Raw genomic sequence first — 22,712 nt, forward strand, 5'->3', positions numbered from 1 at the left:
CCGCTTCTGGCGAACCAGAGCAGCGCACGGAAACGCCATTTACCTTCCCGCTGGAGCGGTACCTATTTATCTACTTGCACTTTGACCTGCTTTCGAACCACTAGGTTGGCAGGAGCAGGGACAGAGCAACGGGAGCTCACCCCGTGGCGGGGATTCGAACTGCCGACCTTCTGATCTGCAAGCCCTAGGCTCTGTGGTTTAACCCACAGTGCCACCCATGTCCCATAGGTGTAAAACATAGGTGTAAGTAAATTCTAGGGTTTTTCCTTCCCAGATAATTAATATCTTTCAGTTGTCTGCCATCTCTTTATAATCCTGAAAAAGTATTTGTAGGAGGGCCAGTGTGGTTTGCCATCCTATTGCTTGGGTGAACCTTCTTTTGCTTGTCTTTTCTGTCTTTTCTCTATATTACCTTCTCGAGGGAATTCTTTGTTCTTAGCAGACTGGACGTAGGGTTCCTCTGACCAGACCTATCAGGTGTTCCTTCCTTTTCTGAGGAAATACTCTTGCCTCCAGATCCTAGTTTTAACTGGGCAGATCTAGTGGAGACTGATGCTAGAAGGGCCTGATCAATTTGCCCAGTATTTCATTGTCAAATTTCACTAGATCACCCCAAAAGTTCTGCAGAAATCACTGTAAAAATTTTGACCTTTTAAAAATCATGCGCTCCGATCCCTGTTGGCTTTCCCTTTTTCTAGCACGTGCATTTAGGGGATTGAATTTAAATGGGTTGGCAATGCTGGTAATTCTTCCCTGGTTTATTTTTGTCTGATTAAGAGTCCTCTGTCAGCAAAGAACATGTAAACCGAGTAACCATGACGCTCTATAAGCATCCTGCTAAAGTGCAGCACAGCATCCTTTCTCCAGCTATAGAATGGTTGCAGATGTGTGTACAGAACAGTATTAGTAGGGATTGAATTTGAGCCAAAACCTCCAGAGGCCAGTAAAGAAGCAAGCTAATTTGCAGGAGTGGCTTGTGAAAGCTTTTGGCTTTTGTTGAGGTACTACCTTTTTGAAAATACAAAATAAACCTCTTTTTCAACCTAACTCTTGGTCTTAGGGAACTGTAGCTTTTGAAAGCAGTAAGAACCGCAGAGGCTGAAAGCAGTGGAGGCAAATGGCATTGGTTACTTCTGTGGGTGTTATTCAGGAAGTTGTCTCCACTTCTGTCCTATTCACATTCCCTGACCTGGTTCCATGAAGTACCGTATTTTTTGCTCTATAAGACTCACTTTTTCCCTCCTAAAAAGTAAGGGGAAATGTGTGTGCATTTTATGGAGCGAATGCAGGCTGCACAGCTATCCCAGAAGCCAGAACAGCAAGAGGGATTGCTGCTTTCGCTGCGCAGTGACCCCTCTTGCTGTTCTGGCTTCTGAGATTCAGAATATTTTTTTTTCTTGTTTTCCTCCTCCAAAAACTAGGTGCGTCTTGTGGTCTGGTGCGTCTTATAGAGTGAAAAATGCGGTAATAAGATTTCCCCCACCATTCTCTTATTGTGTTATCTGAACTGGGACTCATGGTTATGCACTCTTCTCCTTAATCATGAGCTGTAGCATCCCCCCCCCCCACTTATTGTTTGTAGTTAAGGAGCTTAACCATGAGGCAGGTTCAGAAGACATGCTAAGCCACAGGGACCAGGGTTGCACAAAGCAAATGCAGGCTTCCTTCCCCTCAGGAGTCAGCATGTTTGCATGGTCCCCCCTAAGCCATAGTCATGCAAACCAGACCCACGAGAACAGAGTGTTAAACTTCATGCCGTTCCCTTTTGCCCAGTGCTGCTTTTCAAGCCTTGAGGACTCTGGTTTTTGAAGGGGTGAGTTTTAAAAAGCACTTTAAGTTCAGCTGGCCTGACAGGTGCTGAACCTAACCTGAGGGAGGCTGTTGGTGGGTGGGGGGTGGAAGAGAGAATTTTGCTTTGCTCTGTCACTTAAGGTTTTGGATGTGTTGAAGTGTGCAGTACTTTATAAAGTGAGCAGCATTTACAGTGCTTTGTATTAAAAATGCCTATTTTTTTTAAAAAATGTAGTACATATCTTTCTAGATATGCTTGCTGGAAGAAAGGTCTCTTGGATCCAGTGCAGATGTAATACTCTCTACTGACCATTGCGTGCAAAATCAAGTTGCATCCTCAGAAGCAATAAGCACCCTCTCTCCTCTGCCCACAATTTCCTCTTCGAGAGTGGAAATCTTAGCATTCCATTAACACTGATGCTGCTCTGGTTGAGGGGGAGAAAGTGTGCTGGCTGTTGGCATGCAAGGAACCAGTGTTACATCTGCACAGGCCATTAGAGACCACATGCTGCAAACTAACCTGTAGCTCACCACCTTTTCTTTCTATATTTTCTTGAAGAATGTTTCTTATTGACAGTTAAATGTATATACTGTACATCTGTGTATTATTGATTTTGAAGGTTTGTTACTCTCGTATGCCAATGAATTTGCATGGACTATTCTGTATCTATAAATACAAATATCTATGGTAATCTTGTATGACTGTTTTAAATCCACTGCAAGTATTTAGTTAACAAAATACATTGCAGAGGGAACTTCATTCTCAAAAATAAAAGTTTGAGTTCCAAGTGCTGCTTTTCTATAACATACACACACTCCAAGCACCTGGACCCAGAGGCATTTTGTTGTCAAGTGTGTCCCTTGTGGTCCCTTGATAAACGCAGGTTGTCACTTGCGTAGACACACTGTTGGCAATCTTACATCTGAGCACACAGACATAGGCATGACACTGGTAATTGTACTTAAATCAGACGTACACCCTGTCAGACAATTTACCCCAACCCTCTTTTTCAGCAGTGATGTCTCATGTGAGGGTTGAAACTCATCAACAATCTTTTTTACTCCCAACTCCTTTGGCATATCTTGACATCCATGTTTTCAGCTCTGCACTTAAAGGGTTATTTTAAAACAGGGGTGGGAAACCTGTAGTCCACCAACTGGAGGGGCCATAGCTCTTATTAGACCCAGACAACCAGTGGGCAAGGATGGTGAAGAGGTAGTTCAAGAACATACGCTTTGAAAACTTGATCCTGTAGCAACCAGGATGCTAGCTCTCTGCAACTGCAGCAATGGTGCATCAACCAGAGTGTGATTTCTTGAATAAAATATACAGCTGCTGTATCACTTAACCAGAGGACACACACACTATACAGTAAGTGAGTAGTTATTACATTAAACGATTCACCCTTAGCTGGGGATATACAAATACCACCATGAGCAAACAGCCTGAGTAGAGAGCATCAAGAATATAAACTTCGTTAGAAGTCATTGGTGTAGAACAAAATGAAAACATAACACTACACACTAGATGGAAACCAGTGTACATTGAGCAACATTGTTTTGACTTGTTGTATTTATATACTATATAAATTTTACATGCCATATATTTACAAGTGGGGCAAGTGCTTTATCTTTAAAAAAACAAAAGATCAAACTTTAGACATCTCTGAACAACACAGCTTGTATAAACCAGACAGATTATTCAGATGAACTGTATTTAATACAGTTTTCCCCACTCCGTCTCCTGATGCAGGACCAGTGAATTAAGTGTATCACAGTTTGATAGCAATTCATCATAAAAAAATTAAATCACAGTATGAATGTGTCTGTAACTAGAAACTTTTGAAGGGACAAGGACCAGACAACTGAGACCCCGTCAAGACAAGCAACGCTATAGTAAAACACAAAAACATAGTGGATGTATGAGGATGGCTCCTGCTGGCCGTTGTCGGAACAACGCAGGGGGACCCCACTGCCGCCACTGCCGTCATCTGTGGGCGCCTGAAAGAGCCGTGGAACAGATGCTGGGGACAGGCAGCTGCAAGAGTGGAATCAAGGAGAGGCAAAGAGACAGGAGACAAGGGGAATAGGAGCTAAACATGGGGTGGGGGTAGAGTAGGGGAAGGAGAGAGAGAGAAAGTGCACAGAACAGGAAAGAAGAAGCCCCACAGAGTGAACAAGAGCCAAAGGCAGAAGCCTTCAGAGGAGGAAAACTGAAATGCAGCAAGTGAGAGTGTAGTGGGAGAGACAGAAGGAGACGGGGGGAAACATCTGCCGGAGACATCCCTGCACCAGCCTTCACAAGTTCATGGGTGAGATGACAAGCCTGGCCATTCAAACACCCTGAAAATGGCCAGCTGGCAGGTGGTTGGCGGCATCGCAGGGCCCAGAGAGACAGCCCTATCCATGGGAGTGGCCGCAGCAGGCAAGGGGTCTTCAGACACGTTCCAAGATACATTCAAAAACTGGTAAAGAGTCCGAACGGCACGTTTCACATAGTCCAAGACTGGAATCCGACGGGGTGGGAGGGAATGGATCGAGTTTCTAGTAGCAGACATCACAGAAAAAACAGATGAAGCTCTTGCAAAAATTCTAGTTGTATGTGAAATTTTTAAATAAGTCTTTAAATTAAATAAGAGACTATCAGTTGCAGCTTGATAATTCTGTGGTTTCCTCGCCCCTTTGCACCAGGTGTGTAGACTTGGAGCAACATCACATGAATAACACAATCAACCTGAGTCTGTAACTAAGCAGCATTTGAGATGTTCTATTCCAGGGCATTAATTACTGTGACATTTACAGGGTATATTTTATGATGTTCAGCAGTTGTAGAAAGTTTCCATCCGGTTTTTTTGTTTCTTTTTCTTTTTTTGGATTGCAGGTAATTTAAAAAAAAGTCTCAAGGTAAAAACTAAAAAAAAGGGTTTCTTTCAATGGTAAAATTCTGTACAGTATTTCTGAAGCACCAATTATGAATTAAAGAGTTAATCGCTTTTCGGTTTATAAATATACTGCGAGCTGTGGAGGGATGGCTTCCAGCAGACACTCTGGATCTGAAAGAAGAGAAGAAAACCAGGTTATTCTTGGATGCCTAGATCCGAGATGAGCTTTTATCTAGTTCCTTAATGGCACAGCACAATTGTGCGGCTGTGTCACACAAGCTGTAACAACTGCATCACTGACAATTCCAGCACTAAATAATCCTCAAATTGTTTCCTGTTTTCCTTGAGCCATCAGCAGCAGAGAGTGAAATGGGATCACTCTCCATCAATCACTCTCCATCAATCTAGCTAAGAGACCAGCTGCCATTTGGCTCCACTCCTCCCTGAAATGTCTCCGTTCAAGCTGGTCATCATAAGAACAATTATATTAGTACCAGAGTTTGCTGATCTTCCTGTTCCTTCCCTCTTTTTGTGACATACCGTATTTTTCAGTCCATAAGGCGCACCGGACCATAAGAGGCACCTAGTTTTTCGGGGGGGGGGAGAGATCAAGGGGGGAAAATCTTATTTTTTCGGAGCTTCCCCCGACCCCAGAACAGGTCCGGGAGCAGCGGCAAGGTTGCGAAGCCTTTGGAGCGCAGTGCAAGTTCCTGCTGCACTCCAAAGGCTTCAGGGATAGCCGCCTGAAGTCTTTGGGTTCCTTTCGCTGAAGCCGGGAGTCTGACTCAGTATAAAGCAACTTTCTATGTTCCTATGATATTTTGAAGCCCCTGAAGAAGCTTAGGATTACATCAAGTTATTAGAAGCATAATGAAACATGCACTGTTGATTGAATCTTGGGTTAAACAGCACCTTGATGCAATCATTTGTCAGGAACGCAGCCATTTTCCATTTGGATACAGAAGGTGGGGAGCTGGCGACGTGTTGGGACAGTCCTATAGTTGGCCTGGGAGCTCTGAGGCAGCCCAGACAAAGCACCCTTAGCATGATTCTGGGTTCCCAATCATGAATTGTCCAGGTTTATGAAAGCGAAAGGGAGGACCACTAAGCCTTATGGGTGGGAATGCCTGCTAGAGGTTACCTCACAGACAGCGTGATACAAGGCTGGACCAGGGAGGGCCATTTCCAAGTAGAAAGCTCTGCCTGACCTACCTTCACATAGATCCTCATAAGAATAAAATGGAAGGGGAACAGTGCATGCCGTGTCTTCAGCTCCTTTGAGAGGATATGAGATAGAAATGTAATAAAACAAAATAAGAGGACTCCAGAGGTTGCCTGGGAGTGGGAGGGAGAGCTGCTTTACAGCAACTTCTGCCAGCGTGGGGATCCTCCAGGGATTCTGGGTGGCTACTCGCATCAGCTCCAGCCACCCCACTGGGGGTGCTTATCCACTGGAAACTCCCCATGAAGGCAAAGGCTGCTCTACGGACACCACTTGGAAATCCCCCTCCAAGCTTCTTACCTACGTTACGATCTGTAGGTGGGCAGCTGCTCTCTCTGTTGCTACCTTCTAAGCTCTTGGTTTTCTGGCAAACAGTCTCTCCATCCTGGGGGCCCTTGCCCTGTTTCCTATATGCCTCCGAAGAAGAAGACTCAGTCATTTCCCATGCTTTGAGATTCTTGGTTTCCAAGCCGGTCGGCTTGGGAAGACGAGAAGCTGACATTTCGGCGCGCTCTTCTTTCTTCGTGCGTTTCTTCTTCTTCTTCTTTTTCTTCTTATGTTTATGCTTGTGAGTCTCGGCCTCGGAGCTGGATACAGACGGGTCCGAATCCTGGTGGTACCTGAAGTAAGCGGAAGCAAGTTAACAGGAAAATCCGCAATGCAAGCTCCTGGAAGGCAACAGGTTCTTCAGCCAAGAGGAAAGTGTCCTGAGTGGGTCACTCCTTCTGTGTGTGTGCGCACGCAAATGAGCACAGACATTATTCCTACCCAGGTCATAATAACAGAGTGATTTCAGAGTTTCTGCTCTGACTGGGTTTTGAGCCTCCCTACATTTCACTAGGTAATGTGGAAAGGGAGCCAACCTTAAGAATGCAGGATGACCAGTGGTCCACCAAGTAGTCTAATCCTCCTTTAAAGACATCCAAGTTAGTGGATGGGCAAGGAAACATACAGAAGGGCCATGATTCAGTGGTGGGGCACTGCTTTGAATACAGAAGGTCCCAGCTTCCATCCCTGACACCTCAAGGCTGGGCACAGAGAGACCCTTGTCTGAAACTCTGAGGAGCCATTGTCACTCAGTTGTGATGATACTGAGCTAGATGAACCAATGGTCTGACTGGGGACAAGGCAGCTTCCTTTGCTGCTGTTCACCTAGAGGAGAGGGCATTCCCTCCAGGGAGAGGCTCATGGTCACAGCTCACACACAGCTCAATCTGCTGTGAGTAACATGACCTGCTTTTTGTTTGCTGCCTTGGGATCAAAGACACACTATATTATCTTTATTGCTTTTGTTCTCCCACCCTGAGAAGAAGGGTTTTAGAGACCTCACACCACCTTCCTGAAGCTGGGAAAGCAATAACTAGGCTTTGGGAAGGAGGATTCTAGGACCCTGCCAGAGCCCTCATGCCTCCTTCCCAAAGCCCAGGGCCTTGCTTACCCACCTTTGGGAAGGCCGCATGTGGCCCTTGAGCTGCACATTGGAGCATAGTGTACTAAATCAACCTTCTTCCCCCACCGCAATTTAAGGTGTGCTAAAGATCCTGTGGAGGATTTCATTTCAAGAAGCAGGACCTTTCCTGCTGTAGCCCTAGAGCTTAGTGTGTCCCTCCATTCCCCCCCCCCACTCAATGGGAAGCACAAAAAGCCCCCTTCTTGCTTTCATGCCACAGTCAGCTTAAGCTTTTCCTCTTCAAACCTGCCTTTGGCAGCTGGTCTGCTAATACACTCTGGACCCGAGATTAGCTTCATTTATTTTATCAGTGGATTTTAAACAGAAAGTGTTTATGAATGAAACATAGGACACTTCCGTACACCAATGAAGTTGTACCGCTGACTCCATCTAGCTCAGTATTGTATACACTGACCAGAACTGCTTCTCTGGGATTTCAGAGAGAGAGAGAGAGAGAGAGAGAGAGAGAGAGAGAGAGAGAGAGAGAGAGAGAGAGAGAGAGAGAGAGAGAGAGAGAGAGAGAGAGAGAGAGAGAGAGCGCTATTTCCCATAGCTGGCACTACCTGACCCATTTCAACTGGAGATGTTGGGGATTGAACGTGCAAAGGAAGCTATGGCCCCTTCCAAGTGAAAAACAGTAGAATAAAAAAATGCCGGTGCCCTGCCGAAACCACCACATTGCACAGGTACCAGCTAGTTTGAGAAGCAGCAAGTCAATTCACCAACTATCCCATTCCAGGGCCATAAGCAACTGTCAGGCGAAGACCATAAAGCTTCACAAAAGTTGGGTATGTACCCAACACTAGTCATACTTAAGAGTAAGACTCTATCTCCCTTAGGCCTCCCCCCGACAACAGCCATTCCATTAGACTGCCTCCATGGGAGAGATAGGAAAGCTCAGCACCTCCTACCACTGGAATGTCCCAGCCGGTCATTGTAAGAACTGCTTAAGAATTGGTGCCTGAGTTTGATTCCACCCCCTCCTGTGTGCTTTCCAGATTGCAAACCTGTGGGGAGGGACTGTCTTACTAGGTAAAGTAAGAAGTAAATAAATAAAGGAGTAGACCCGCAGAAATGAGCAGACATGGCTAATGGCGGGTCATTAATTTCAGCTGGTCAGCTCCAAGTAGCACTTATTTGGGAATAGCCCCGGGCTCCTGCCATTGGCTTCTCCCCACCCCCACCAACTTTGCACTAACCTGGAATCTCTCTCTCTGTGTTTGCTTTTCAACTTCTTCTTCTTCTTGGACTTCTTGTGCTTCCGCCCTCTTTGTTCCTCAAGAGACTCACTCTGTGAGAGCTTCCTATACCTCTTTTCCGGGGGGGTCTTGCTCCTCTCGGGGCTCTGGCACCTCCTCTTCCTTTCCTGGTCGTGAGTCCACCTGCTTTTATAATGTTCGTACTTATACGGGCTACTGTAAACATGACTTGATTTGCTATAGTCTCTCTCGCAGTGAGTGAATTTCCTATCCTGATTGTACCTGGGGCCGTGGGAAGAATAGTAGCTGTAAGGCCTGTAGCTCTCCCATCTCCTCGGGCCATCTTGGTAATACCGCTCCTTGCTCCACGACTGCTCCCCTTTCCCGTAGCAATGCCTGCTCCGTTCAGGGTCCGTTTTACCTCTGCTGCGAGATCTGTAAGAGGGATATTTCCCCATGCCCCTCTCAGGATCAGGGCTGCATGGGAATCTGTGATAGTTTGCATTGTAGTATTCTCGCCGGTAGTGCTCCTGCTTGGCTCTCTCCCTGCTGTAGGAGCACCACTTCTTGGGGTAGTGCCCTTCTGGCTGGCCCCGGGGGGCCACTGCTGCTGCCTCCTCCTCTTCCTCCTCCTCGCTTTCAGAGCGCTTCCTTTTGGAACGATAGTGCTCTTTGTCTATTTTTTTTGAGGTGGGTATTTTTTCCTTAAGGGGTGAATGGGATTGCAACTCTTGCCTTTCTGTATTTCCTATGAACTGTTTGCTGCTGCTCTCTCCCAATCTGCCGTCGTCCTTCGAACACTGGCTTCCTCCAAGGGGGTCCAGCCTTGTAACGGAAGGTTCCTCAGGAGGCGGGACATCCTCGTAGCGTTCCGCACTGTCTTGTGTTTCTTGGGATTTTTCTGCCACGTTTACAGTGGCAAGCTTTGGAGAACTACATTCACCGTCGGACCTTGTAAGGAGGGGGCTATGCACCCCCTTTTCTGCTGCTCCCCTGACAGGCTCAGGGCTCTTTTCCCAAACCGCTTTCCCTTCTTTTGGTCCCCTCATCTTTTCAGGATGGTCCTCCACGTCACCTTCCCTAGGGAAGTCTTCTTCTGCCCCCGACGAACTGGATTTAGGGTCGTGCTGCCCATCACTCTCAAGAGGCGTGCTCTCTGTTTCGGCAACAGTCCTTTCACAGGGGTCTTCCGTCGTAGAGGTGATTTCAGGGTCTGAAGGGGCCAAATGAGTCTGGATGTTGTTGGGAAGAGTACTGGCTCCCTCTTCAGAAGGGCCGTCTGTTTTTTCTGTTCCACTACCGCTGCACAGGAGAAAGAGAGAGATGCCACTGACCAGAAAAACATATATATAGCAAACATTACATATACCTTCACAGTTTTTTCGGCTTCTGGAAAACACTTCTCTCAAAGCAGAATAAAAGTCGCAATATAAAGCACACGTACCAAGATGGTTTTAGGAACTCTCTTATTGTGTGGACACAGTAACTTTATTCACGTGTCACAGTAAACCACAGGTAATGTCTAACTGTGATCCCTACTTTAGTGTTATGTCTAAACCAGGGATCATGCTTTATTTTGCCTCAACAAACCACAACACGTAGCAAAGATTTATCCCCCCCCCCCTTGGCTTACTGATCATCATTTATTGGGAGTAGAACAAACACCATCCCTGCTCTGGACATTATGTTAACCCAGGGGGTTGGGTTGTTTTCTTACAGCACAAATGGAAGCCTCAAAACAAACCAGAAAGGGGCAATCATGGTAAACTACAGTGGTGCCTCGCAAGACGAAAAGAATCCGTTCCGCGAGTCTCTTCGTCTTGCGGTTTTTTCATCTTGCGAAGCAAGCCCATTAGCGGATTAGCGCTATTAGTGGCTTAGCGGATCAGCTGATAAGCGGCTTAGAAGCTTGGGAAAAAGGGGGGGAGGGATAAAACCCCGCAGGAACTCGCAAGACATTTTCGTCTTGCGAAGCAAGCCCATAGGAAATTCGTTTTGCGAAGCACCTCTAAAACGGAAAACCCTTTCGTCTAGCGGGTTTTCCGTCTTGCGAGGCATTCGTCTTGCGGGGCACCACTGTATTAACTATGGTTCAGGTCTAATTTTCTGATGATATTATGAACTTACATGCTTTGCTTCTATGTTTTCATTTTCCTTTATTATTCATGTTTGCTCTACGTATTGTTACAATGCTGTTTTTGAAAAACCAATCAACTCTGTATTTAACTCCCCCCCCCCTTTATAAGTTTACTGTGATGCGCTAACTGACTGGGCCAATCTTAAACTGAAGCAGAATTTTCAGAAATCTGCCTTGGAGCACCACTGTTGATAGAACATTAAATCCCACAAGGTATAAATGCCCCAAAGACTTGTGTTCTTTTAAGGGAATGAAAGAAGAGATGGTAGCTTGCCACGATCGAGAAGAGTTTGTTCTACCATAGCTCATACAATTCTATTTAGTCACACAATACAGTCTGTCTTTAAATGAAGTCTTTGGGTCACTAATTTACATCAGGAATGTGGACTTCCAGATGTTGCTGGACTGCAATGCCCATTACTGGCTGCGCCTGGTAAGAGCTGGAGTCCATCAACATCTGGAAAGACAAAGGTCCCCATCCCTGTTTTAAATGCTTGATGTTGCCCAAGATTTAGAAATCTCGAGAGAGATCCTGTTTAGACTGATTTCAGGACAATTACATAGAACTACTTTCTGGAGTATATTAGCATAAGGTGCACAACACCAGATGTTGTTGAAGAGAAGGCACAGCCCAAAGATTAAGCTCTGATTTCTACAAACCCTGCACTTATTTCCAAACAAATGGCTGCAGATCCTACAGAACTAGGCACTGGCAACATACTGTGTGAAAACACACGCGTCTGAAGGAAAGCGTATTGGAAAAAGCACATGTGTTTTACCTTATTTCCCCCGATGAGGTTTTCAGTTGATTGTATCTGAAAGAGTCTAAGATCCTGTCTTCAGGGACTGGGGGCAAAGCTGTAGGCACACCCTATTATTGAAAACAAATAAGGTTAACATGCAGTATCAACCAATAGGGACAACAACTACTTTTAAGTGCTTGTGAGAAACAAATTGCCTTCCTTCCTCACATGGGTAAGAGACGTACTAGCTAAGACTGGCTCCCACCAAGTACCATGCTCAACAAACACCAACTAGAAAAAGCAAAAGGAGTTTAAGTAGCTGCCTTATACAGAGTCAGACCCCTGGTCTGCTGAGCTTGGTATTGCTAAGGGGTTGCTAATGTGGTGCCTCCAAACTTCACTGAAGCTGTTTTGGCACTCCCTGAATAAGAAGCAAAATTCTTCATCCAAGCCAAATTCTGCAGTACGAGTAAATGACACCAGCTTTTGCCATCCCTCCAGATGTTTTGATTTACATCTAGATGAATTACACAACTCAACCAACTCTGCTTATATTGGCTTACATCAATAACTTCACTTGTGGGACGGTTTGGACTACAACTCAGTCATCCCTGAACTCTGGCCACGGTAGCTGTGTCTGATGGGAGTTGTACCAGGTTGTGGAAGGCTGCTGTAATGCAATGGCAGGTGTGTGGGGTATCCCCACAGCCATGCTGATAAGCCACAAGTCTGATGCAGATGGGGTGGTGGTTTGGAATTTGGGAAGTTGCCCCAGAAAGGCTCACTCCCCAGCAAGAATGGATAACCTCTGCCCTTCCTAGATTAGCCGTGGTTGTCTACACCAGCGCCAACCATGGTTAAGGTTACACCAGGACTCCCATCCCAGCTGGAATATGAAGTGAAACCCCGGTTAAGAGGGAAACTGATTAGCGCTAGCCGCCACTGTTAGCATCATGGAATGCCAAAGCACAGGTAAGATCTACAAAGGGAGAGGGGAGAAAGACTTCATGCTACAGTGCAGAAGGAAAGGAGCATGGGTCTTGCTATCAACAGCTTCAAGTTTATTTGTATCCAGCCTTCCTTCCATAGAACACAAAGCTGTGTGCACAGGATTCCCAGGCAGTCTCTCATCCAGGCCCCAACTACACTCAGACCCTCCGAGCTCCAACAACACTGTTGCATCATGGGACTTCAAGACCACAGCCTACACCACAGACTTTGCAAGCCATGGTTTGAAGGGAGCTGGCATCACACTTGCACTGAGCCACAGAAGCTGGAGCGGAAAAATACTCACTTTGCCAGGCAACCCATTTGCTTTGGAGAATGGGTTTTCGGCTGATTTAGCAGGCTTTGCTTGGCTAGTGGAATCGTTGCATATCTGTCCGTTTTGTTTAGGGGTATCATTTATACTAATGGAAACAAGAACGGTAATGTTTTTCGGCGCTTCGTGCTGCGGAGCCTCCTTCTCGGCGTTGTGACACGACAAACAAGAGCCCTCCAATGCGCTGGCTGCATTGTCAGCTAGAATGCCGTTGAGAGGGGCAGCGTGGCCGTTCTCTTTCACCAGTCCTTTGGACTCCTCGTCGGAGTCTTCAGAAGATTCTGCCCCGTAAGGGACCAACGTGCTTGGGTTCAGCTTGGACTTGCCATTCACTACCAACTTGGAGCAAGGTTCGCTCGGAGGCATTTGCTTGGGGACTTGGTTAGGAGCCGAGACGGCAGGTGCGCTTGAGGTAGATTGCACAGCAGCAGGGCTGGAAATGGTCGAGGACGGGGCAGGCTTGCTGGGGTTGTCCAAGGTACAGCTGGCGTGAGAGACACTTTGGCGAGCGGACAGCTTGTTGTGAATACTGATGGTTATTTTTTGCTTCTTGGAAGGGTCGGGAGTGGCGGCGGTGGTAGGCCTGTTCATCGTCCAGTTTGGGATAGACATGGCCGGAGGAGCGGACGAAGGCCTGGTGAGGGTGACGTTACTAGCGATTGCCACAGAACCGCTGGGAGTTTCTTTCAGGGATGCTGTTCCATTCAAATGATTTGAATTCTACAATTATGAAAAAGAAATCTTCTGAGAAAGCGAAGCCTATGTAGAAACTAGCTTACAGCAGAAAGGCAAAATTTACAATTGTTGCTCCACCCACTTTCATATCTGGCTCCACCCACTGGTATGTGGCCCTTGGAAGGCTGCCCAGAAAGGAGTGCGGCCCTCAGACTAAAATAGATCCCCTACCCCCGCATTAGAGCAACAAATGTACATAATTTGTTGTATCAAAAACCCAGATTTCCATTAGAGCCGTACCTCGGAAGTCGAACAGAATCCGTTCTGGAAGTTTATTCGACTTCCAAAACGTTTGACTTCCAAAGTGTGGCTTCTGAATGGCTGCAGGAAATTCGGCTTCCAAAAGAAGGTTTGAAAACCAGAACACTCACTCCTGGTTTTTGATTGTTCAGGAGCCGGAACGTTTGACTCTTAAGGCGTTTGGGAGCCGAGGTACAACTGTACTTGTTTGAGAGCAAAATTTCTGTAAATGTTGCAACATTTACTTACCAGGTGTTTCACATGCATTGCAAAAAGAGGCACAGAGCAGTTACAATAACTTTCAGAGCTACAAGATTTCAGTGAACCCTTGCTGCCTAACCTGCTACCTTTATGCCGTTGGCTTCAGAAGAGAGAAGTACCTTAATCATGTGAGGGGGTAGTTGTGGTCCAATAAACCCTGGCGCAGTCTGCTTATTGACCACCCGCTGATTGATAACAGGTCGAGGAGAAGACTGCCCAGGAGTGTGAACGGAATGAATGTGTTCACCGCCATTTTTCATGTCATGGGACCTAACAAATAAAAGACATATTGATCCACATTTGTTGACTAAATTTCTTTCTTTCTTTCTTTGCACAAACCTATTTCTACCATGAAATTCTCCCTAAGGCTCCTATGACTTATTTGTCTCTCATGCTTTTAGTCCTAGTCGAACGTTCTAACCACTACACCACACTGCTATGGCTAGCAGCAGCTACCAAAACACCGTAGCAGACTTGCTACACAAGTTGTCCAAAGAACAGAAAAGGGAAGACAGATAACATGCTTTTGATAATAATAATAATAATAATAATAATAATAATAATAATAATAATAATAATAATAAAAATAAAAAATTTTTTATTTATATCCCGCCCTCCCCAGCCGAAGCCGGGCTCAGGGCGGCTAACAACAATCAAATAATCAAACAGTCAAATAATCACACATTCTAAAAATATTTCATTGTAAAAATTAATTAAAATCAAATTGATGGCAACCGATTAAGCAAAATTCTGTGCAGGTTGCCAGAGGAGGGAGTCAGGCTGCGCCCTGACCAAAGGCCTGGTGGAACAACTCTGTCTTGCAGGCCCTGCGGAAAGATGTCAGGTCCTGGCTCTAGTTGAGGCCAGCCTAACCTCTCTGAGGCTCTCTGATGTATTTGCAAAACCGCTTTCACTCCTTGCAAGGCAACACCCCATAATGACTGCAGAGGGATGTCAACCAATTTAGGTTACCCAACTGGCTAAACAGCAAATGCTGGTCGGTTTCTGTCTCTGCCTGAACCAGCTCCCCCAAAATCCGTGTGCCAGATGCCGAAGAGTCAGTGAGTGCTGAAGGGTATTTGTATTCAGTGACTAGAACTGTCTGCCTAACAGGCTTTAAGTTAAGCCAAGAGTGGGTAAACTTCAACTTTGTGGAAATCTTCCTTTTTTAACTAGAAACCCAATGTCTACCAACTGGAGCCTAATACACAGTTGTGGACTTTAAGGTGGTTGAACCAGATGTATTAACACTGGCCAACAGAGTTACAGGAAGGCTTGGTGAGAAAGACAGCAGTTAGCACATGTGTTTCAGAGACAAGGCAGAAGAAACCAGCACATTTTTTTAAAAAACCAGCACATTTTTGCTTGCTCCTGCTGCTGCTACAATCTTTGGTAGTCGGAAACCCTTGCCGATCTCTGGCAAACCACCCAGAATTCTTCCAGTAGACAGACCTTCTTTCTGCTTGCCCCAATTTCAGCCCTTGAATTAGGAATAATTTCTCAAAAACCAAAAGGCTTTAGACGTAACTAACAGTGATGCAGGCACAGCGCAAGGGAAATCAATTTGCATTTGGCATTACCTGATATAAAAAAGCACGTAGGCTTGCTGATTCAATACAGTCCTGATGTCACTGTTTGAGACGGTGGAGTCGTTCATCTGGTACCACTGCCCGTTACTGGCCTGCAAAAAAGAAGAAGAAAACGTTATTGTCGTCTTTGCAACTGGTTACAACACGGTAGTGTTTTTACGCAGTGCTTGAGCACACAGTGACATCTCAAGGTATTTTAGGACGATGTGATTATCTAGATCAGGAATGAGGGACTGGCGGCCTTCCAGATGTTGCTGGATATTTATTTATTTCATGAAATTTATATGCCCCTTGATCGTAAAACAAACAAACACACACCTCAAAATGGTTTACAGGGGGAAAAGGCTACCTCTCCCATTACCCTCTGCCTGAGCCTGATGGAAGTTAGAGTCTAAGAACATTTAATAATACTAATAATAATTTTATTATCTGTACCCCATCCATCAGATTGGGTTGCCCCAGCCACTCTGGGCAGCTTCCAACAAATATAGAAGCATAATACAACATTTGGTGGACTAGAAGCTCAATGCCCTCCCATCAGATGTCAAGGAAATAAACAACGATCTGACTTTTATAAGACATATGAAGTCAGCCCTGTATTGGGAACTTTTTAATGTTTGATGTCTCACCACGGTTTTATAATTGTTGTAAGCTGCCCAGAGTGGCTGGGGAAACCCAGTCAGATAGGCGGCATATAAATAGTATTATTTTGATGGACCTCTGCAACTTTCAATATCACTGGCAATACTATCTCCAGAAGTGACTTTCTAAGATGTGGCTGAAAGGAACCGATGAATGGTGGGCACTTCCTGGAAGTGGTGCTACAGGCCTCCTAGGCCTGCCCCACATAGTTTTATTCTATCCCCTAGTAGCAGGATCCCATCTAACACGCATCCTAGAGACCTCTGCAGAGGAAGATGCAGATAACCTTATTCCAGCTGAAGACCAGGAGGAACCCACAGTAGTTCAAGGGCAGCCTAAGAGACACCTCATCTGTCTCCCCATTTTAAGTCTGGCCTTAATCACCAATTTCTCCAACACCAAACTTAGACCTCAGGAGCGAAGGTGGCAATAGAGCTAATGGGAAGTCCCAAAGTCACCAGAGGAACATTCATCTGGTTGCCAAGAAAGCTCTATCACCAGGGCTCTATTTAGAAGGGTCTATGTGGGAGGAGGACAAAGACACCACTGCAAGCAGTGACAGAGATGGAGCTAGCAGTCTTTATGTCTTTTCTGGACATTTGCTTGGGTTAACAGCTCCCTTCCAAGATCATTAATCTCCTGTGCTCCCTGGCTCAGCTCCTGTGCCAGTTCTGACTCTGGTTCCATCCTCCCCACCAGGTGTTGCTCACACCCATTTGTGGTCTTTAACATCTACGTGAAATCACTGGGAGGACATCATCCAGAGTATTGGAATTTCCTGTCATCATAACGCAGATGGCACACAGTTCTACATCTCCTTTCCATTAAAAACCCAGTGGGTCATGAAAGTCTTGGTGCCACAACTGAAAAGGCCGCCTTCTGCCGGGGTACCTGCCCACCATATCAGATGGTGGCAGGGCCAAAAGAAGTGCCTGCAAAATGGAACAAAGGTCCTGGGGAAAGTTCACACAGCTGAGGAGCAAGGGATTTAATTCCTGAGATATCATAGGAAGGCAGACCAAATTCTGAAGCAGTCCAGCCTATGCTGGCCGGTTAGTTCTCCCAAATTATTCCATCTCACAAGCATACTAGGTATCATGTCCAGCAGACATTCTACGAAGCCCAGACGCAGGAAATTTTTTTTTAAGGGACAGTAAATAGCATAAGTAGACTGTTTATAATATGCCAGGAAATCATAACCTCTCTTCTGCCCCTAAATAATACATTCAAGTTTTGGCATCAGTTCCGTCCAACTTTTTTGCTCCATGCATCCACATAATTTGTAAGAATTGTAACAGGCATAACTGTTAACTGTACCCTATTATCAACATAAACAAAGCTGCTAAGTGCACCTAATATTACCATACACCATATCCACTGATGTCTCCCAGTGTGATGTACTTAATTTCATGCATCAAAATTCCAGGAGCAGTATACACTGAATAATTTATATTCATCATTTCTCATGCTTCTGAGCAAGGTAAGTGGTTGATTTCATATGCTCCAGATTCTAACACAGGGACAGGGAACTGGAAAGCACAAACATCAAGTGGATTTATGATATTTAGAAACAAAATGTCCCAATCTTAATTGAAAAATCGCACTCTCGGGACCAGGCAACAAGAGAAAGCCTGCCCTCCGGTGGAAGAAATGTGAAATAAGCGTGCCATATTGCTGTACTACTAGTAGTTAAATGTGGAGATGACGTAAAGTTTGGCAGGTTAGCAAAGGGAACGGGAGGAATTCCCACAGGATTCATGTTTTAGGGAAGGCTTCCATTTGAGCAAGATCTATGCTAGAAGTCCATAGCAGGGATGGGGAACCTGTGGCTGTCCAGATGTTGCTGGATCCAGCTCCCATCAGTCTGGGATGATGGAAACTGCACTGCAGCAACATCTGGAGGGTCCATGGTACGTTCCTACTGAAAGGCATAGGAAGTGGGGTGCAGCAGTGCCCATACGTCTTGCACTAGGGAGACTCAGGTTCAAATCCTCAGTCAGCTGTGACTGTCACTCTCTCTTAGCCCAGCCTACCTGCAGAATTCTTAGGAGGATAAAATCCACATATGTTGCTTTAAGCTCACTGGAGAAAAGGAAGAATTTAAATGCAACAAATAAAACAGGACGATTCTGAAGTTATCACAGTCCATACTGGCCATTTAGTCCTCCCAAATTATTCCACGTCACAAGGGCAGGATCACATTTCTACAGGCACAAGACAGTAATGCTGGATAGGTCAAATCACATCCTACCATTATAAAGCCTGGACATTATTACGTTAATAAAACCCGTAAGATTTGTCCCAACTGTCTGAAATTTGGCGGAGAGGGTTATTGGTGTGTTAAGTGCCGCACGCTGCCCACATTTCAGACGGGTTCGGTGCAAAATGTCTGAGATGTAGCAGCTTAAAGAATTCACCATTTGAGACAAATCTGGCTTCTTCTATTCATTTCTGCCAGGTATAACATACCTTCAGAGTTCTTGTTTTTTGCCCCTTTAACCGAGTCCAAAAATTCGAGGGAATAGCAGAGGCCTTGCCCTTCCTGTTTTGATAAAAACCCATTGTGTATTTATCAGCTTACACAGTTTTAAAACCTCAGTACATTTTCCAGCAACAGCAGTAACTACAAGGAAGCCCATGCTCAGAGCCTCTGTTCACATGCCCAGGTTGAGCCTCTTCCCTAAACAAAGATGGACACCCTGCAGGGAGTTGGATTAGATGACCCCTTAGGGTCCCTTCAAACTCTATAATTCTATTCTATAACCACAAGGGGGGAAAGGCTGGTTGTGAACAAGTTTTGTGTGTGTGGTGCCTGCAAGTGGCTATGCCTATAGTGACTAGACCACTCAGGAGGGATCTTTATTGCCAAGAATTGAGTCCACCACATCACATATTGATGAGATACTCAAGGCATGTCACCATGCAGGAAATGATCGAAGTAGTAATCAGAAAAAAGGAAAATAACTAAAGGCTACGGACAGTTAAGCTAAAAACATGATCAAGTATAAAGGCAAGACATAGGCAGTTACACAGGATGAAACTGTTCAGGCTTATCACCACAAGAAACAAAAATTATTTTTCATCCAAGATACTGCTGGATGCTATATTTCAATAGCTGAAATAAATGCATCCTGGGACTTGCAGCTGACAGCTAATTTTACTATCAAAACAGCATTTCAGACTGTTTTCGAACAATCTTACTTCAGAGGATTAGTATGAAGTTTCTAGTGTCTGGTATAAATCATCCTCTTTCCCCCCCCCCCCACCCCAAGAGTCTTGTACGATTTTGAAATTAGATTTTTTTGGCAGCACAAATAAATCTCTTGCGTTTATTCAGCTACTCAAACACCTTAACTGACAATACAACTGGTACATTGCAAAATAAGAAAATGAATTGTGGGGGAACAGATATCTTGATCACATTTATTCTACCTAGAAATGTACATTTTAAAGCATGTCAGCATTTTAAATTGGAGTCCATTTTGCTAACTGAAGGGAATTTTTTTTTTTACTTAGCTTGGTATTATTGCCAGACAGATAGCCTAGTGCCACCAGTCCAAAAAACCTACTGATTTTTCTTGCCACAGAAACTAGACCTAGTTTCTCAACTTGCTAGTCCAATAATTCCTAAACTCTGTTTAGGCTGGTTCCACAGATTTTTGTAGATTAATTTTATACCCTGCTAACTGTATAATGATGTTTATAAATTATTGCTTTTACTGACAAAGAGAAGTCAAGGAAAAAGACAATGTGGCTGGTTTGGATTCTGTGTGCAAGCTGAAGATCACATATCAGGAGGAAGAGATCAGAGGCATCCATTTCTGATCGACTAACCGCAGCTACTTGTCAAGATCAAATTCAGGGCATTCTGGTTTGAAGTCTACTTAGTTCAAACAAGCCAGGATCAAACCATGGTTTATGAACCATGGGAGTTCTCCACGTCTGGTCATAACAGGCAACTGTGGTTTAATATTAAACGTAGAATCTTCCATTTAATCTCCTCTGGCGTGTGAAAGCAAGCCTTGCATATGAGCAGTTCATCACTGGTTGTCCTTCAGAAGCTGTTGAATCCCATCTTTCCTGACCACCGGCCATGCTGGCTGGGATCAATGGGAGTTAGAAGTCCAGCGCCATCTGAAAGGCCACAGGTTCCTCATTCCTGGCTTAAGGAATCAGTTTTTCACACCGTGAGGAGGCTCACAGAAAAACAGCAATCTAGCAGTCAACAACTGTCAAATTAGAAAAGGCTACCACCAAGTCAACCAAATGAACTCCAGAATAAGTGGATTTTATACGCTTTCCAGAAGAACAGTTCTAAACCCGCATCAAGGACAGATTCCACAGCCCTGTGGCCATGGCAATTAAGGCCCAGCTCCACGTGGCTGATATGCGATGAAAATACAAGGGAGCAGGGTCTGGCCCACAGAAGCACATGTTGGGAAAGGTGGTCCCTCACTCCGTAGAATCTGACCTTCAACTGAACCAGGAACCTGAAAACGAAGTGAAGCTGAAATTTGTGAGGAGGCTGTGGAATCTGGGCAGAGGCACGACTACTGCAGAAAAACAACAAGTGATGACAACCAGCTTCAAGGCAAGGAACGGGCTTAGAGGAACACAACACAAGGATTTTCCTGTGTATCCAAGCAACAGACAGCTGCTTCTCTTTCCTGCTCAGAGAGAAAGCAATAGGATTATATACACAGTTACAATGAGCAGGGCCCTTTTCACCCAGCCACCATCCAATTACAATTAGTCCTTAACCTTGTATTGCTTCAACAACAGTCAAATTTCCTTATGCTACAGCTCAGGCTGAAAATCAATTACAGAGCAGTGGTGGCCAGACTTCCAAGGTTCAGCAACCTTGTTTAGTATTCTTGTTTCACTAGAATCTCAAGGTCCACAAATTGGAGCCAGGTGCGAAATAGAGGCTGGAGAATGCAGTGGTAGAACCAGATGTAAAACGGTGGCGCTGAAGGCACAGCCAACTATCCGAATCACTGTGTACTCCATGAGCCACACAATGAATTAAAGAAACCAAGATCTACACTTGAGTTACTATAAATCAGGAACCCCAACACAAAACTAAAGCGGCAAACAATTTATATTTTATAGAATAGCTTAAAAATAAACTTTTTAAAATGTGCATTTCTACCTGCTTTTGTTAACCAGTACCTCCAAACCCCCTTTCTGCCACCCGATACAGAAGAATGTTCACTGCCCTGTGAACTCCATGTCTGCACAACAACTGCACACGGAACACCGACAAAATGAATGCAGAGTCTTGCAACTGCTGCTGCTTCCCTGACCACCTCCAGCAGGTGACTGCTTGAGACAGAAGAGGTTGTGCAGCGTTCCCTTCATGTCTCAGGTGTCTGGCAGCGGGGTTTCCCAGTTGGAGACAGGGATGAAAGCAACAGGCAGGCAAGCGAGGAGACAAGAATGCCACGTGAGAAGCGTTTGATTTGCTGGCATGCCGGAGTCAGGTGTTGAGTGCAAAAAAACCTACGCTCCTTGTTCTCCTTGTACTGCCACAGCAGGATGCTTCTGAAGTTCTAGGATGAGGCTGACCCCCAACAGTGCAGACAGAAATGTATTCTAAAGCACGATGGTCAAAGTGATCTGAATACACATAAGCCGTGTTTGTTATCAGGATGGACAACATGTGTCTAAAGTCATTACCAGTCTACTTTGAATGTCCGATTGTTTTCACCCAGACGCCTTTCACCCCTGTGGCTCTGTTTGTTACCAGCCCAGCCCGGTAATGCAGGGATCCGAAACCCTGACCTTCCCAGTGCTGTTGAGTCTCTAAGGGACAGCCTGCCCTCAACCTTTCTTGGAGAGATCCAGTACTGGGCTCCAGCCTGCATGCAGCATCTTCTAGCCCACTTGAGCCTTGCCTACACTGAGCTGTATACAACTAAATCACTGCACACAAAACAACTTCTGCAAAACTTCTCCTCTCCGTCTACCGCCTGCACATCACCCCTAAATGTTTTCCAGAGGGACTGGAGGAAGGGAGGCTGGAGAAGTCTCATCCCCTCCACACACATATACACACCATTTTTTAGGTGGATACAACCCACTGAAAACACACACAAGATGGTAGTGACACTAGGGAGCAACACAAATCACAACCTCCTGGCATCACAGAGATGCAGGGTGGAATCCCCCACCCCTGCTTCATTTTCCCACCAAAAATAAAATCTGTTTCATAAGTTCAATGTTAATAATGAACAGGTGCCAATTGTAAATAAATACTAGGAAAATAAATGCAAATAAATGCAAATAAATACTAGGCAAGCATTGCAGTCAAAGTGATTAAAATTTACATTTACTTTTATTAAGTAAAAGTAAAATGAGCATGATAAATTAAGTCACATTCTAGGGCATCAGAACATTTTCTGATTCAAACTGGCCAGTAATTTGCACAGGAAAATTTCCCAACTCAAAAAATTTCCAGAAAACCTGAATACCTACTAAAGAAAACAACTTGACACCAC

The 22,712-nt window shown here is 45.1% G+C and overlaps 1 protein-coding gene and 1 long non-coding RNA gene across 3 annotated transcripts in view; both read right to left on the reverse strand.

Annotated features, from left to right (window-relative positions):
- Window positions 1-3,346: 3,346 nt before the first annotated feature.
- The window catches only part of USP42 (ubiquitin specific peptidase 42), a 37,635-nt gene continuing 18,269 nt past the window's right edge, over window positions 3,347-22,712 (reverse strand). Inside the window, exons 11-17 of one of the 2 annotated variants that reach the window (XM_081889076.1) lie at window positions 15,562-15,662; window positions 14,101-14,251; window positions 12,719-13,465; window positions 11,461-11,552; window positions 8,545-9,843; window positions 6,196-6,515; window positions 3,347-4,844 (exon numbers count right to left, since the gene is read on the reverse strand). In XM_081889076.1, the coding sequence (XP_081745202.1) occupies window positions 4,792-4,844; window positions 6,196-6,515; window positions 8,545-9,843; window positions 11,461-11,552; window positions 12,719-13,465; window positions 14,101-14,251; window positions 15,562-15,662 (2,763 nt within the window). In that variant the 3' untranslated portion in view covers window positions 3,347-4,791. Of the gene's footprint in view, window positions 4,845-6,195; window positions 6,516-8,544; window positions 9,847-11,460; window positions 11,553-12,718; window positions 13,466-14,100; window positions 14,252-15,561; window positions 15,663-22,712 lie in introns of both variants that reach the window. The other variant, XM_081889075.1, reaches the window with a different exon arrangement.
- Window positions 10,165-11,454, reverse strand: LOC309357325. The gene is made up of 2 exons (XR_014163092.1): window positions 10,622-11,454; window positions 10,165-10,311 (listed from the first exon to the last, which is right to left on the reverse strand). It is a non-coding gene; the product is annotated as an uncharacterized lncRNA (long non-coding RNA).

Source organism: Podarcis melisellensis (genome assembly GCF_964234715.1).
Source record: "Podarcis melisellensis genome assembly, chromosome: 14".
Taxonomy (NCBI): Eukaryota; Metazoa; Chordata; class Lepidosauria; order Squamata; family Lacertidae; genus Podarcis; species Podarcis melisellensis.